The following is a 14,929-nucleotide window of genomic DNA, read 5'->3' as shown; positions in this document are numbered from 1 at the left end:
CATGGGTCTGCAGTGTTTTTGCACAGAGTCACTGACACGTTAGCACTAGCATGACGTTAGCACTAGCGTGACATTGAAGCTAACCTTTCCCAGCGTGACCCTGCCCCCCCCCCTCCTCTCCACCCCCCCCTCCCCCATAAGCCTCTCCATCACCAGCGTTGACGCTCATTGGCCGTGAACGGGACCCATCTGCCGCTCCCTCCTTCGCCGCGGCGCCGCGACCTCGAGCGCCTCCTGATCCCAGGTGGCCCGCGAGGCATTAACCCCTTCCTCCCCACGCCCGCGTGTCAGCGCTCTCTGGGCGAGATCAATGCCCCGTCTCATCCATCCTGTTATCTGCTGCTGCCCCCGGTGATTGATGCCCACACACAGACACACACAGACACACAGACACACACACACACACACCTGCCTGTGACCAGTCAGATATGGTAATGAAGACGTATGGCCCCGGCTGACTAAACGGCAGCGTGGAACCTGAGCACCATTGTGGGACGTGCAGCTTGGAAAACAAGCCATGAATATTACTCACTCAAAGTAAACGTAAAGGTTTTAAAAGATTCATACAGAAAATACCATAAACTGAAAATACAGGCCTCTAAATTGAAAATATTTGTTGTTTATGTAGGAAAACTTTGCACTAACATGGAACTACTGCAGCGCCGTCATTATTATTATTATTAACGGTGGAGTCGGTGGCTTGTTGCTTCATGTTCATGTTGTTGTGAGACATTTTATTCATCGTTCATACTGTTTTATGGGCTTATTTTTTAAATTTAGTTGAGATCTTGTTCTATAAAAAGGTGTTATATTTAATACACCAAATTTATATTTACTTACATTAACTAGAACAAGTAGAAGTTGATCCAATAAGTCTGGTGAAAGGTTTGCGTTACCTTAGATGGATGGATGGATGGATGGATGGATGGATGGATGGATGGATGGATGGATAGATAGATAGATAGATAGATAGATAGATAGATAGATAAATAGATAGATAGATAGATAGATAGATAGATAGATAGATAGATAGATAGATAGATAGATAGATAGATAGATAGATACTTTATTCATCCCAAAGGGGGAATGTGTTGTCGTAGTGCCTTACACCTTACAGACAGTAAATAAACACACAAGATATAAAATGAGAACACAATTGAATTAGAAGTGAAATCCTGAACTAAGCCTTAATGCCGTGGCGTTTTGGTCAGTGAGGCGATGAATCACCGGCTGAGGCTTTGAGTCTTTGTGTTAACTCAACAAATTAAATCAGACAAGTCTTATAGTTTCCACCTCTAGTAGTTCAGCTCCATCACGAGCTTCAGCATAAAACTCTTCACGCACGGATGCAAATAAAGCCAGTGAATACTTCCCATCATGCACTTAACCCTCACATCAGTATAGGTATAGTCTCATATTCAAAGGTAATAAAGCTGCATGCACGATTCCTGCAGCATTAAGACGTGCTCATCATCATGTTTTCAGACATCCGCCCACACGCTAACTCTGAAAGACGTCGATGAAGCTCATCATTTCCTAAACAAAAGGGAGCTCAACTTCATTTCACAGCATTTAAAAGGAGCCGTTATGAGGGAGTGTGTGTGTGAGATGCGAGGTGTGTGTGGACACACTGATGCATGTCACCCATCTGCCTTTCGCAGTGGTCATTTTTTCTCCCTCCTCCTCTCCAACCCTCGGTAATTATGATCAACGGAGTATTCACAGTGTGCTCTCGCAATCAGCGGCGCGACGCAGCTGCCTGTTCACTCCGGTCCAACCGCACAAAATGTTCCTCCGCTCCGAGCGACAGCTCAGGTGTCTGCCGGAGGCAACAACAAACAACAGAAGCAAACCAAGGCAGCACAACAACGCCCTCGAGGAGCCGCCTCGAGGACCGACAACGGGAGGAAAACAGTCAGGGAAAGAAATCAGCTGGATATTAAAGAGGAGCAGAGCGGGAAAATGTTAAAGAAGAGCAGAGCGAAAAAATGTTAAAGAGGTTAGAGCGGGAAAATGTTATATAGCAGGAAAATGTAAAAGAGGAAAATAGCAGGAAAATGTTAAAGAGGTTAGAGCGGGAAAATCTTTCATAGCGCTAAAATGTTAAAGAAGAGCATAGCAAAAAAATGATAAAGAGGTTAGAGCGGGAAAATGTTACATAGCAGGAAAATGTAAAAGAGGAAAATAGCAGGAAAATGTTAAAGAGGTTAGAGCGGGAAAATCTTTCATAGCGCTAAAATGTTAAAGAAGAGCATAGCAAAAAAATGATAAAGAGGTTAGAGCGGGAAAATGGTACATAGCGGGAAAATGTTAAAGAAGTTAGAGCGGGAAAATGTTACATAGCGGGAAAATGTTAAAGAGGAAAATAGTGAAAAAATGTTAACGAGGTTAAAGCGGTAAAATGTAAGAGGAAAATGGCGGGAAAATGTTAAAGAGGTTAGAGCGGAAAAATGGTACATAGCAGGAAAATGTTAAAGAGGAAAATAGTGAAAAAATGTTAACGAGGTTAAAGCGGTAAAATGTAAGAGGAAAATAGCGGGAAAATGTTAGAGGTTAGAGCAGAAAACTGGTAAAGAGGAACATAGCAGGAAAATGTTAAAGAAATTAGAGCATAAAAATCTTACATAGCAGGAAAATGTTAAAGAAGTTAGAGCGGGAAAATGTTACATAGCGGGAAAATGTTAAAGAAGTTAGAGCGGGAAAATGTTACATAGCGGGAAAATGTTAAAGAGGAAAATAGTGAAAAAATGTTAACGAGGTTAGAGCGGGAAAATGTAAGAGGAAAATAGCGGGAAAATGTTAAAGAGGTTAGAGCAGAAAACTGGTAAAGAGGAACATAGCAGGAAAATGTTAAAGAAATTAGAGCAGAAAAACCTTACATAGCGGGAAAATGTTAAAGAAGAGCATAGCATTAAATATAAAAGAGGAGCATAGCGGGAAAATGAAAATCAGTGAACAGGGAGTTGCAGGCGAAATTTCAGATTTAAGGTTCTGGTTTGTTTTTTTGCAAAGAGACAAAACGAACAATGTTTGTGCTTCAGATCAAACGCGTTGTGTAAAGCTGCAGATGGTTTAGTTCTCCCGGGCCGCTCCTCGGATAAGAGAGGAGAAAATAAGAAACAAGATTGGGGAGAAAGGGTCACGGCCGGCGCGGAGATTGAAGTTGCAAAGTGAATGTTGACCGCGTTGCATCGCCTCGTTTCAGAGGGAAGATTCCCTCTGAAGCCTGCAGCGCCTTTTCTGTCTCAACACAGTGTTTCCTTTATGGAGGAAACGTTCAACAGGACACGACAAAGGAACATTGTTTTGGCATTTTGCATGATATATATATATATATATATATATATATATATATATATATATATATATATATATATATATATATATATATATATATATACATACATACATAAAATATACAAACTTATGCTGCAAGTGATACAAAAAATATTTATTATAACGTCCATATAAGATCCTGATGCAATGCATCTTTGACTACAAGTACATTCGTTAATACTTTCTATGACGCCCATATTTATAGTGCATTATATACTTATGATGCATTATATGTATATCATTTTTAAATTATAAGCACTTTATTCATAATGGTCTATCACTAAAATCATAATGCATTATATAATAACTGCTCAGGTTGATAATTATTTGCATGGATGATAGTGTATTATAATTCCCATAATGTTGTTATAATGCATTATAGTTCTTTCAGTATGTGTAACTATATATATTATTATAAAGGTGCTTTGGATGTGCTTTTAATGTTATGAAACTTTATGAATATTTACGAGCTATTTACAAAGTAATGTTAGCAAATAAATACACATCATATTACTATTTAATTTGAATTATAGACATTTATACATTATATTATTTACCTTCTGTGTGTTGACAACAAACTCAGGACTTTCACTCACTTTCTCTTGTGTAAAACCAAAAAGCAAAGTGTTTATTTAAAATCAGAACATCGTCTTTAACTAAACCTCACCAGTAGATGTGTTGCCCCGAACACTCACATAATTGCGAATGTAATTTTGAAACTCAAAAAGCTCGACAAGTAGCTAAAACATTAAAAAGTTGAGGTGAAACAGACTTCTGCTTCAGAAACGTTGAGTTTTCACAGAATGTCGACGTTTCATTCTGCCGACTGGGTTAAAAATGAAGTTTTTCCTTTCAGACTTCCTCAATAATTTCCGTCTATGGACCACAGAAAGCTCTCCTCCCTTCATGTTCTGCTCTTCCCAGAATCATATTTCTGTTCTTCCCTCAGTTTTATAATCTCAACGCCGTCCTCCGACCGTCGCTGCCAAAAATCGAGATGAGAGAAGCGAGTTGATGAAAACGCTGATGAGCTCATCTGTGTCAGCTAATTACCTTCCGCTGACAGCAATTAGGCCTCGCGAGCATCGAGGTCCGACCGCCTGACACCTGGAGGCTGCTCGCTGTCAGCGGGCAGAGAGGAAACCCTCACATGTCTCTTTTATTCCAATCAATCCATCACGAGGTTTCTCATCGGAGGGATTTTTACGTAACAATTCAGCTTCACTGGCTCGAGGCTTCATACGTTATCCACGTGATCGCCACCAATCGACGTTTGGTTATTCGTCGCGTCGTTCGCGTGACGGACGCGACAGTTTCTAAAGTTTGGGGTCACACGGACACATTTTTCAGTTTCTTAAATATCCTTCACTTCTAAGAACAAGAACAGACTGGAGAGTTTCACGTGAAAGTTCTCTTTTTATGGACATTTTGAGAGTTTAAAGTACAAATGTGATGCTCCAGATACTCAACGAGCTCAAAGGAAGTCCAGTTTTATAGCTTCTCCCACCAGCAGGACTGTTTTCAGCCGTGTGACATCACTGCACAAGAGGTTTCAAGGGTTTTCAAGGGTCTTCAAAGGTCTTCAAAGGTCTTCAAGGGTCTTCTTCTCATCCATTAGTCTTCTAACTATATGTTCCTAAATTTAACTCAAGTGTTAAATTGTGTAAACCCATCCGAGTTGTGAGATTGATTGTGGTATAAATGATCATTTTGTGGACGGAGTATTCCTTTAAAGCCGGCTGCAGAGCAGCGCTTGAGTGTTATTGAGACACATCAACATGCAAACATCTGCTTTTAAGACATGGATGGATGGAGAAAAAGTCAAATCTAACACTCAAACGTGTTCTTTTGCACAAAACCACGTGAGTGACTTCTACAGTCAGCTTTGTGTTTAACTGGATAAACAAGACAATAAAATCTCTACGCATGTGTTCTTCTATCCAAAGACGTATCTGATGGTATCTTCCTGCACACACAACCGTCTGTGTGACAAACCAGAGACCCAGAGGACTCGGCCCTCATCTGGTTGGTACTTCCTGTCGGTCTGTTTTCACGCCGTCTCTGTTGTGTGGCCCCGTCGGGGGAACCGGGTACATCCGGCGTGCCGGTGCTGGAGAGGCGGCGCGGTTCCTCGCCGTGCAGACGGGATCAGATCCATCACACGAGTGTCATTTGGCTGCCAGTAATTCCCGCTGAGTGCCGGGCTTTGAGCCCAGCTCCTCTATTAAGCCCGATAATTGTGGGCGAGAGTGGACGTCACATTTGTTTTGTTTTTCTCTTTTTCTGATCCATTAAAGAAAGAACCATAAAGACCGGGAACAATTAAAATAATGGGGACTCGACATCAACGAAATGACACTTTGCGGCTAATTCCCGCGATGGAGAATCTTAATTATTTGCCAGATGAGAAGAGAGATCTTTGTGTTGTAAGATGATGAACCCCCCGAGGGGTTTTATGAGGCTTTGTGTCATTTATCATGCACAGTAACGCACCAGAAGCTGCTCCAGTCGACGCCGCTTTACGCTGATTTCAATGTTAGTTACACACAAAAAGAGGGGATGAAACAAAAGTGACACAACGCCTCCTTTTCCCTCAGGTGGTTGTGTATCAGCAGGTATCACAACCATTGTTTCATTCTGAATGACTACAGAGAATAAAAGATATGAGGACGTATCGGGTTTCAAAGCAAATTCACATCCTTCTGGATCACTATGATTTCATGAGATGTATTTGTAAAGCCAGAAATCACAATTTTCTACAACATTCTGCATCTGAAAAAGAAAAACTCGATCCAAAAAAATCCCTCTCCGAGGTTAAATAATTTGTTATAATTAAAGCAAAGGTTGGTAATCTTGAGAAACTAGCATGTAGTTAATTTAAAAAAAGATCAAAAGTCTTCCAAAATAGTTTTAACATGAATATGAAAAATCATTTTGAAGAGCGAACCTTTAAATGTTTCTTTTCCCAGTAAAATAATCCAGAACATTTTAAAATGTTATGCGTATCTGTTACAAATCAAATTTAAGTTATGGCAAATAGCTCGTTAATTATTATTAAACCAAAAGGACCAAAAAAAGACGTTTAGTTAAAAGAAATCCCAGCTCTTTTTTCTGCTTTTATATATTTTGCTATGTTCGGATGTCTGAGCATAAAACTGCATCGAAGGCGACCGTCCTCTCTCCTGAAGTCTCCTCTTCCTCTTCCTCTTCCTCTTGTGTTTTCTGTACATCTTCCCTCTGAACTCAGCAGGCTTCACTCCCACATTCACACTCCACATGTTGCACATTGTGTCTGTTTGAGTGTGAACAAGGAGTTTCCATAAAGTGTTTCTATGGAAGTAAAGACGGCGAGAATAAAGAAAGTGGAAGAGACAGAAATGTTCTTTTATGACTTTGTGTCCTTTGTCTAAAAAGTGCAATATAAAATATAAATACACTTTACTTCATCGATTAGTTTGATTCATATTTTAAAATAATGATGATTGAAAAGTCGTTCATTTTGTAAAGGAAAGACGACTCGCTTTGCTTTAGTCACGCAAAACCCACAAATATTTCACAACATCAAATTAGAGAATTTGTGACGTTTTTATAGACGAGCAAATTAATGTATTTATCACAACAATAATCATCAGGATTAATATCTTGAAAATCCTCTTAAAAGTCTGAAATACATTTTTTTTAAGCCACTTTTATTTTGAAATGTGGGATTCGACTCATACGAAGGAAATAAAAGTGATTCTGCTGCGTACTTTTGAGCTCATTAGTTGTCTTTGTTTTATTATTATTTATTTTATTAGACCTTTATTTAACCGGGTAAAATCAGTTGAGAACACAAAGAGCACAGACACAACACAATATGACAAACACATACAAATAATGTAAAATAATTTTAAAAATAGCTAAAAAGAACAACATCGATTACAAAACACCACAAAAAAAAATTTTTTTAAGCTAATTATTGGATGGAAGAGAAAGAGAAGTGAGGGCTGGTCAACAAATAAAACAATTCAATATTTTCAACAAATAAAACTACAAGAAACATTCATTTTGTGTTGATTCTGGCGCGATCACACTGACACCCGAGCGGCTCGCCCTTCCTCTCAGGGCTTGTGTTCAGGTAGAAAAGTCCCAAAACAAATGCCTGAAGCCAAAAGCAGCTCTGCTGTGGGATCTGAGCGGACGGCTGCGGCGGCGTTACGGATCACTTCCCCTGAAGGAGTCGGCGCCCTGAATAATCTCAACACCGCGTGGGTTGAAAGAAGAGAAACCCTACGAGCGCCCCGAGTTCTATCCGCGTGGATCTTTTGACTTCTGGTTCCTCTGTTCGTTCCCTCCACACGTCGTCCTTTCACTTGACGTTACTCAGCGGCGCCCTGGTGGTGTTTTATTTATTTGGTCATTACAGCGGTGACCTTTACTTCCTGCTCACTCTTTCAGTCGCATTGATTTGCTCTTCAAAGGGAACGTGAAAAAAAAATCAAATTTCTTTTAGTCACTTCAGCGTTTCTGGAGGAGACGGAGCGTCTTTCCAGCTGGACGGAAGGTCCGAGACAGAAATCAGATGTGAGGATCTGCAGGAAAGAAAAAGAGAGAGTGGAGCGTAAGTGACAAGGAGGTGTTGGAGGAAACCGGACCGAAGGCAACACTTGTGTACGCTGCTGACATTTCTATTGGATGTCACATGCATGGATGGATTACTGAGCACAGGAGCCCAGAGCGCCAAACCCCCTGGACCTCACCGGCCAAATGTCACTCAAAGAGACACACACCAACGAGGAAGACTCCAAATGGGCACGAAGAGAGACTCACAATAAGTACAGAAAGAAACAGGAAGACAAAAAACATACACAAAATAACTAGAACAGACTTAAATGATCACAAAGAAACACAAAATCACTCCGAAGATACACAAAGTCACTACAAAAAGAAACAACGACATTACAAAGAAACACAAAATGGCAACAACAGATTTAAAATGATAACAAAGAAACTCAAATAATTTAAAAAAGAGACACAAAATGATCACAAAGAAACTCAAAATGACAAGAAAAGGATCGCAACCCAGCTTCAAAGGGACAAAAGACACAAAAAAGGCAGCAAAGAGACACAAAGTTATGACAAAGAGACAACAAAGAGACACAAAATGGCAACAAGTGAGACTCAAAATGGCCACAAATAAAGAAAAAAAATACAAATAGATAGAAAAAGAACCATAAAGAGACAAAAAATGAGGCCAAGAAATACACAAAATAACGAAAGACATGTAAAGACCACAAAGAGACAAAACCAACTACACAAATAGACACAAACGGACACTAAAACACCCCAAAGAGACACAAAATAATCCTAAAGAGACGAGAAGGACAGAAAGACTAAAGATTACACATGTGTGTGTATGTTTGTACATTGTGTTTATATGCCATTTATTCTTCTATAAATTTGAGAAACTATTGTTATGAGAATAAAACACCAATCAGAAGCGTTTTGAACACACACGCTGCTGCCTCTAGTGGCTGCAGATGAATGTGCAACCTTCATGCCTCTGTTTTGTGTGGATGTTTTGAGTAACGTCGTTCCCACGCTGTGTTTGCTCCTCAGGGGCTCAAGCCGATGGACCACAACGGGCTCTCCGACCCCTACGTCAAGCTGCACCTGCTGCCCGGAGCTAGCAAGGTGAGCGCTACGTGTACGATGACAACTTCCTGCTGGGTTTTTTTTATTGATTCTCCTTTGGATTCACTTTGCTTTTTGTTTCTTCATGTTTTTGCTGAGCTTAGCATGAAGACAGATGAAAACAGCTCGCTCTGTCCAAAGAGCAACGCTAGCTTACACCCAGTAGAGCCTCAAATGCTAAAAACAACTAGCCGAACCATGCTAGCTGTTTGTAGCGGCCTCCATGGACAGTCTGGATGTTTTGGAGGTTCTTCGTTGTTTTACTCCAGTGGAGTTCAGAGCGCCGTAGCGCTGCGGGATCCTTTTCAGACGCCTAACAGAATCAATAGCAGTTAAAGTGCACACTATATTTAGCATAGTTGTGCTGCTTTAGCTCGCCGTCAGACAGCGGGCGCTACGGCGGCCATCGATGCTTTCTGCAAAGACACAAGACTCAATCAGTGATGATTCATCACGAGAGGTTCTGGTCCGCCGCTGACCGTCGGTTAGTTTGTGTTGTTGTTGTGTGACACAACTTGTACTGAACTTCTTCGTAAAGCTTTTGTGTTTCTTTGAGGTCATGTTGAGTCTCATTTGTTGCTATTTTGTGTCTCTTTGTGGTCATTTTCTATCTCTTTGTAGATATTTGCGTTGTCTCTTTTTGGGTAACTTTGTCCTCTTTTTTTTGTCTATTTTGTTTTTTTGTGTGGTAATTTTGAGTCTATTGTTGCTATTTTGTGTATCTTTGGGGTCAATTTGTTTTTCTTGTCGCTTGTGGTCATTTTCTATCTCTTTGTAGATTTTTGCGTCGTCTCTTTTTGTGTAACTTTGTGTCTCTTTTTCATCTTTTTTTGTGGTCATTTTGAGTCATTTTCTATCTCTTTGTGGTTATTTGTGTCATTTATTTTTGGGTAATTTTGTGTCTCTTTGTGGTCTTTTTGTTTTTTTGTGGTCATCTTGAGTCTGTTGTCATTTTCTTTCTCTTTGTAGATATTTCTGTCGTCTCTTTTTGGGTAACTATTTGTCTCTTTGCCATCTTTTTTTCTGTATTTGTTTTTGTGTGATTATTTTGAGTCTGCTGTTGCTGTTTTGTGTCTCTTTCTGGTCATTTTGTTTTTCTTGTTTCTTGTGGTCATTATATATCTCTTTGTATTTGTGTTGTTTCTTTGTGGGTAACTTTGTGTCTCTTTGTGGTCTTTTCTTTTTTTTTGTGTGGTCATTTTGAGTCTGTTGTTGCTATTTTGTGTCTCTTTGAGACCAGCAACTCACGTGTTCTGGGAGCAAAAATGTCAGTTTTTGTCAATAATAATATAATAATAATGACTTCTGTGTCTGAAATGTGTGTTTTTGCTGCAGTGAGAGTTGAACAGCATCAATCTCAGACTGACTCTGCTGAAGTGCATTTCCCGGCATGTTGAATAATTAATTCAAGCGATCAAGTATTAAATAAGCCGTCCACGACCGCTCCGGCTCGGTGTCCTCTCAGCATCATTATGGGCTGTGAATGGATTCTCTGGGGTTTCAGGGTTTCAAACAAAGTTTCCTGAAGTTTGAGTTTTCAGGAATACATCCATATATTTGTGTGTTTTCTTCCTCTCCTCCGGGGCAGTAAACAGACCCACATGAGGAGAAAGGCTGATAATCTATTTCATGATTCACGGTGAGGGGCTGTGAGCGCTCGGCTTCAGAAACAACATGAAACCAGCTCTCTGACGCTCGTGTCTCTTATCGCCACGCCGTCCGACATCGAGCTTCGGCCGGCTCGATGTCGCAACGTTATCTTATCCCGACTCGCCCGACGGCCATTAAAAAGCCCCACTCGGTCTCCTCATGCCGGAACCGGTTCCACTGCTTCTTCCACCAACATGGTCACACAAAAATTACACGTGAAATGATTCAAAGATGGAAATTAATCTCACTCCTTGACAATGAAATTCTTTAATTTTGCTTGCGTCGGCCAGGAGGCCTGGAGGTTGAATTAATCCTTTCATTAAAGTCCACAAATCTCAAATATAGATCTGCTGAACGAGTACGCGCCACAAAAGCAGCTTATTGAAAGCCGGAGCTGTGTGATTGTCCATCGTTGTGACTCACGTCTCCCTTCCTCCCAACACCTTTAACTCACAGCTCGCGTGTTCTTCCCATCTGAACTTTGTGATTGTTCAGAAGTCGCTTCTCCTCGTGGACTTCAGTCCACTTTAAAGCGTGTGGGCGCACAGATCCGCAGCAGACGGATGAGCCACCGCGTCGCCGCGCGCTTTACTCGTTTCTAATGAGGCGTCATTAACTTCAGGTCGAGACAAAGAGCGTCCGCCGCGCGATTAAAGGAATGAAGTGGAATGAAGCGCGTTATGTTGGCCGCATTCACAAAGTCACGCAGGACGTTGAGCTGTGTCTGAGCCGCTAAAGACAACGACCAAAAAGATCAAATTAACAGAATAGAAATGACTCCATTGTAGCTTTACGCCAACAAAAGGGTCAAAGCTATGCGAATATATCATCACTTCATCACTTCTATCACACATTTGTTTCAAATTGTCATAATTATTAGGCGATATGGAGAAAAATCAATTTTTTTTTTACCAAATAGCTCAATATTTATATTTTAATGGTTGACTTTTGGTGCTTGATGAAATATTTAGTTTTTTATGATAACCTTCAGTAAAATGAATGTAAGTTTAAAGGAAAATAAATGGCCAGCTAGACCAGTCTGGTGAGTAAAGAAGCTTTTTTTTTTAAACCAGGCCAAATATGCCATATTATGACATTACCAAATCCAAAATCTGAGACGATATCCAGCCCCATTTCACGATATTAATATAGTAGCAATAAATAGACAAGCCCTAATAATTAGCTTGTAAATTATTAAGTCACAATAACCCTTTATTGCTCAAATCTGATCATTCTTTAGTTACACATCTGAAGCACTTCCCTCCAGGCGTTCATGAGATATCTCATTCATGAGAATGGCCCGGATGTGAGGTGACAGTGACCTTTGACCCCTAAAATCAGATCGGAGCATCCTCGAGTCCGAGACTGTATCTGTGCCAAATTTGACGTAGTTCCCTCGAGGCGTTTCTTAAATATCACGCAAAAACCTTAAGCCTTCCTTCAGGTTGTAATGTTCACACAGCAGGATACAAACGTGTTGATTGGAGGAAACATTGAAGATAAAAGAAAACTTCCTATATTCTTAGACTGCTCCTACGTTCAGAGGAAACACTGTGAAGGTTAAATGTCCAGGTTTCTACATCGTCAGCCTCGGCTTTACAAAAAAAATGGATACAAAATAACTCTTTGTGTCATATTTAAAGAGCCGCTGTGTGAGCATTCGTTACATTGTTGCTTTCTCCACAAAGCTATTCTGGTTGTGCGTCTGTTAGATCTCTGCAGACAGATGGAAACTGACATAATGTCAGCCGTGCATACGCCACCCTTCATGGCTCACAACGCCAATTAGTTTTGTGTGACTTTTATTGGGCCGTGCGTGTACAAAAACAGCGTTAACAACACATTCGATCGCTTCGCTCTTCGCGCGCAGACACCGACGATGCTTCAATGTGACACAACCGGTTTCCTTGGAATTGTTTTAAATAAACTAATGATTGAGAACGCACAGGCTATTAGCATGAGAATGTGTAACTAGCGATCCAGAAAGCGAGACAGCCCGAGGCCTGACGACTGTAATGAAACCATAACGCAATAATTGCCACTCGACACATGGAGTTGGCATTAAAAAGGAATCAACAGTCCGCCTGCTGTTGGTTTCAATTGGACGGCTCCACGCCTTCAATCAGCGGAGAAATCAGCCAAATGTCTTAATACCATCCAATAGATTTGATCCAGAGATGTCTCAACGAGCAAAAACAATCTTAAATTCGTCAAAATCCAAAGGATTTCTTGCAGCAAAGTGGGGTTTAACTGGAAAAACAGTTTACACAGCGAAAGAAAACACAGTAAAACCTACTTATGAACGTCTGACTTCAGGAAATGTTTGTTCTTCATTCTGTCGAGAGGAACGCGAAGGAAAATGGATAATTTAGAGGAATTAGTTGCAAACGCGACGTACATATGAACTCAGTCAATGACACATAATTACATAAGTAGTGAATCATCGCTTCGTTTGTTTCGCAGTGGACTTTTTTTATTGGTTTCTCACAAGATAATTGCTATTCGCAGTGTTAAAAGTGGATTTCTGACCTATGATTCATGTATTGTTTTCCATCATTAAATGAGATGTCGTTATTCTGCGATGAAACAAACATCGGAGAACATCTGTCCGACATGAAAAACGTGTCTTTCCAGCACCTCTAAAATTTAAATATTATGAGCATTACATGAGTGCTTCTCTCACTGTTTCAGGCTGTAGTTGTACTGTCATCCAACAGGTATTTCTACAACGGAAAGACACATTTTCACCAACCAGAAGTACTGAAGCCGGACTTCATTTAGCCGGAAGTACCGGACGTGGTCCAATAACAGGAAGTCAGTTTGTCTGTGACTTCCTGCGTGGACCTTGAACGCAGCCGAAAACTGTTCGACTTGACCGCAATTTTTTGTCGACGCCTCCTGCAGCGGCTTCCTGCTGCATTAATTAAACAAAAAATGAAATTGAAAATGCCGTGAAGGCAACACACACGTTATCGTTACTCCATTGAGTTTGGCCCCCCCCCCCCACCCCCCCGCCTCCTCTTCACCAATCTCCCTCCATCCCGTCGTCTCAGAGTCTCCTGTGAGTGGATGTGGAGAAACTTCCCACATGCAGTTTCTAAGCCGATTTAAATGTACTTTTTTTAAAACTTTCTTGACAGTACACAATTATTTTTAGGGTATCTGACATCCCATTCCTGCTCTGTGTGTGTCTGCACTTTCATTACTCGAGATCAGTTGTCGCCCACATAGTCGGACCGGTGTTCCCCCCCCCCTCCCCTCCCCTCCCTTCGCCCTCCAATGATTAGTTTCAAGTCAGGGCTTTTCCTTTCTTCATGCGTCCTGCTGTGGCGTATATATATATTTTTTTCATGAAATGTCACGGATTATCTCGCCGCCGCTGAGTGAAACACAACTCCTTGAGCGCGCGTGGCTTTCCAGGGATTTGCCTCGGGTCTCAGTGGGAGGCGTCACCGCGGAGGCCTTCTGCATATTCCTGTCAGTAAAAACAAGATGCCGTCACCTCCCCTCCCCTCCCCTCACCCCACCCTGACATTTCTCTCAGCTCGCTCTCAAAACTAATCATTAGGCTCGGTCTAAGAGCCTCATTAGGACCCACTAAAGAGGTCATAAGTTCTGCCTGCACTCTAATCAGAAGTGAAGTTTCACGCTCTGCTGCGAAGCCACATCACAGTCTCCTCTGAGGCCACGAGCAGTGAAACGCCTGTTATTGTTCCAGATCAGACGGTCCATTACTGGCAGGGATTCGATGACGCACGGAGTCGGGATGTTTTCCCAGAACCACGGGGCGATTAACAGTCGACAAATACAGTAACTTACAGAGAATGAAGGCCAGTTATGCTTTCATACGCGACGCAGCAGCTCAGTTGTGCGGCGGGATGCTGATAGAAACACACGCTTGGGGTTTGACTTTATTTCTGTTTAACCAATTTTGTCTCCAGACCTCCCTTTCCCAGTGTTAACTACTTCCAATACTTGTGTTTATTGTATGTATTTGTTCAGCAAAGTCTTGGGAAAAAAATGTATATGTGCAAAAAAATCACTTTTAAAAGATATTTTGATGGTAACTATGAACATCCAGCATGATGTGAGCTAGATTTCCCAAAAAAGCCTCCTAGAGCGGCCAATAAGACACCTTTTAGGAAAGATTAGGACCTAAAGAATCAGAATCTGCAACAAAAATCACAATAAAACAAAGTCTTGACCTGTTAGGAAGGAGTTTCAGTCAAAAACCTGTGTCGTTTGGTTCAAAAATAGAAAAATTATGTAT

General features: G+C 41.1%; 1 protein-coding gene across 2 annotated transcripts in view; it reads left to right on the top strand.

Annotated features, from left to right (window-relative positions):
• The window catches only part of doc2b (double C2-like domains, beta), a 118,326-nt gene that overhangs the window by 68,341 nt on the left and 35,056 nt on the right, over nt 1-14,929 (top strand). The window contains exon 3 of one of the 2 annotated variants that reach the window (XM_068579852.1): nt 8,935-9,009. The exons of the other annotated variant lie outside the window; for it this stretch is intronic. Within the exon in view, the coding sequence (XP_068435953.1) occupies nt 8,935-9,009 (75 nt within the window). The remainder of the gene's footprint in view (nt 1-8,934; nt 9,010-14,929) is intronic. 2 annotated transcript variants of the gene reach the window in all.

This window comes from Clinocottus analis, unplaced genomic scaffold, assembly GCF_023055335.1.
Source record: "Clinocottus analis isolate CAN_PGR_092001 unplaced genomic scaffold, fCliAna1.0.p SCAF_17, whole genome shotgun sequence".
In the NCBI taxonomy this organism is placed as follows: Eukaryota; Metazoa; Chordata; class Actinopteri; order Perciformes; family Cottidae; genus Clinocottus; species Clinocottus analis.
This window is presented reverse-complemented; position numbering and strand designations above follow the sequence as displayed.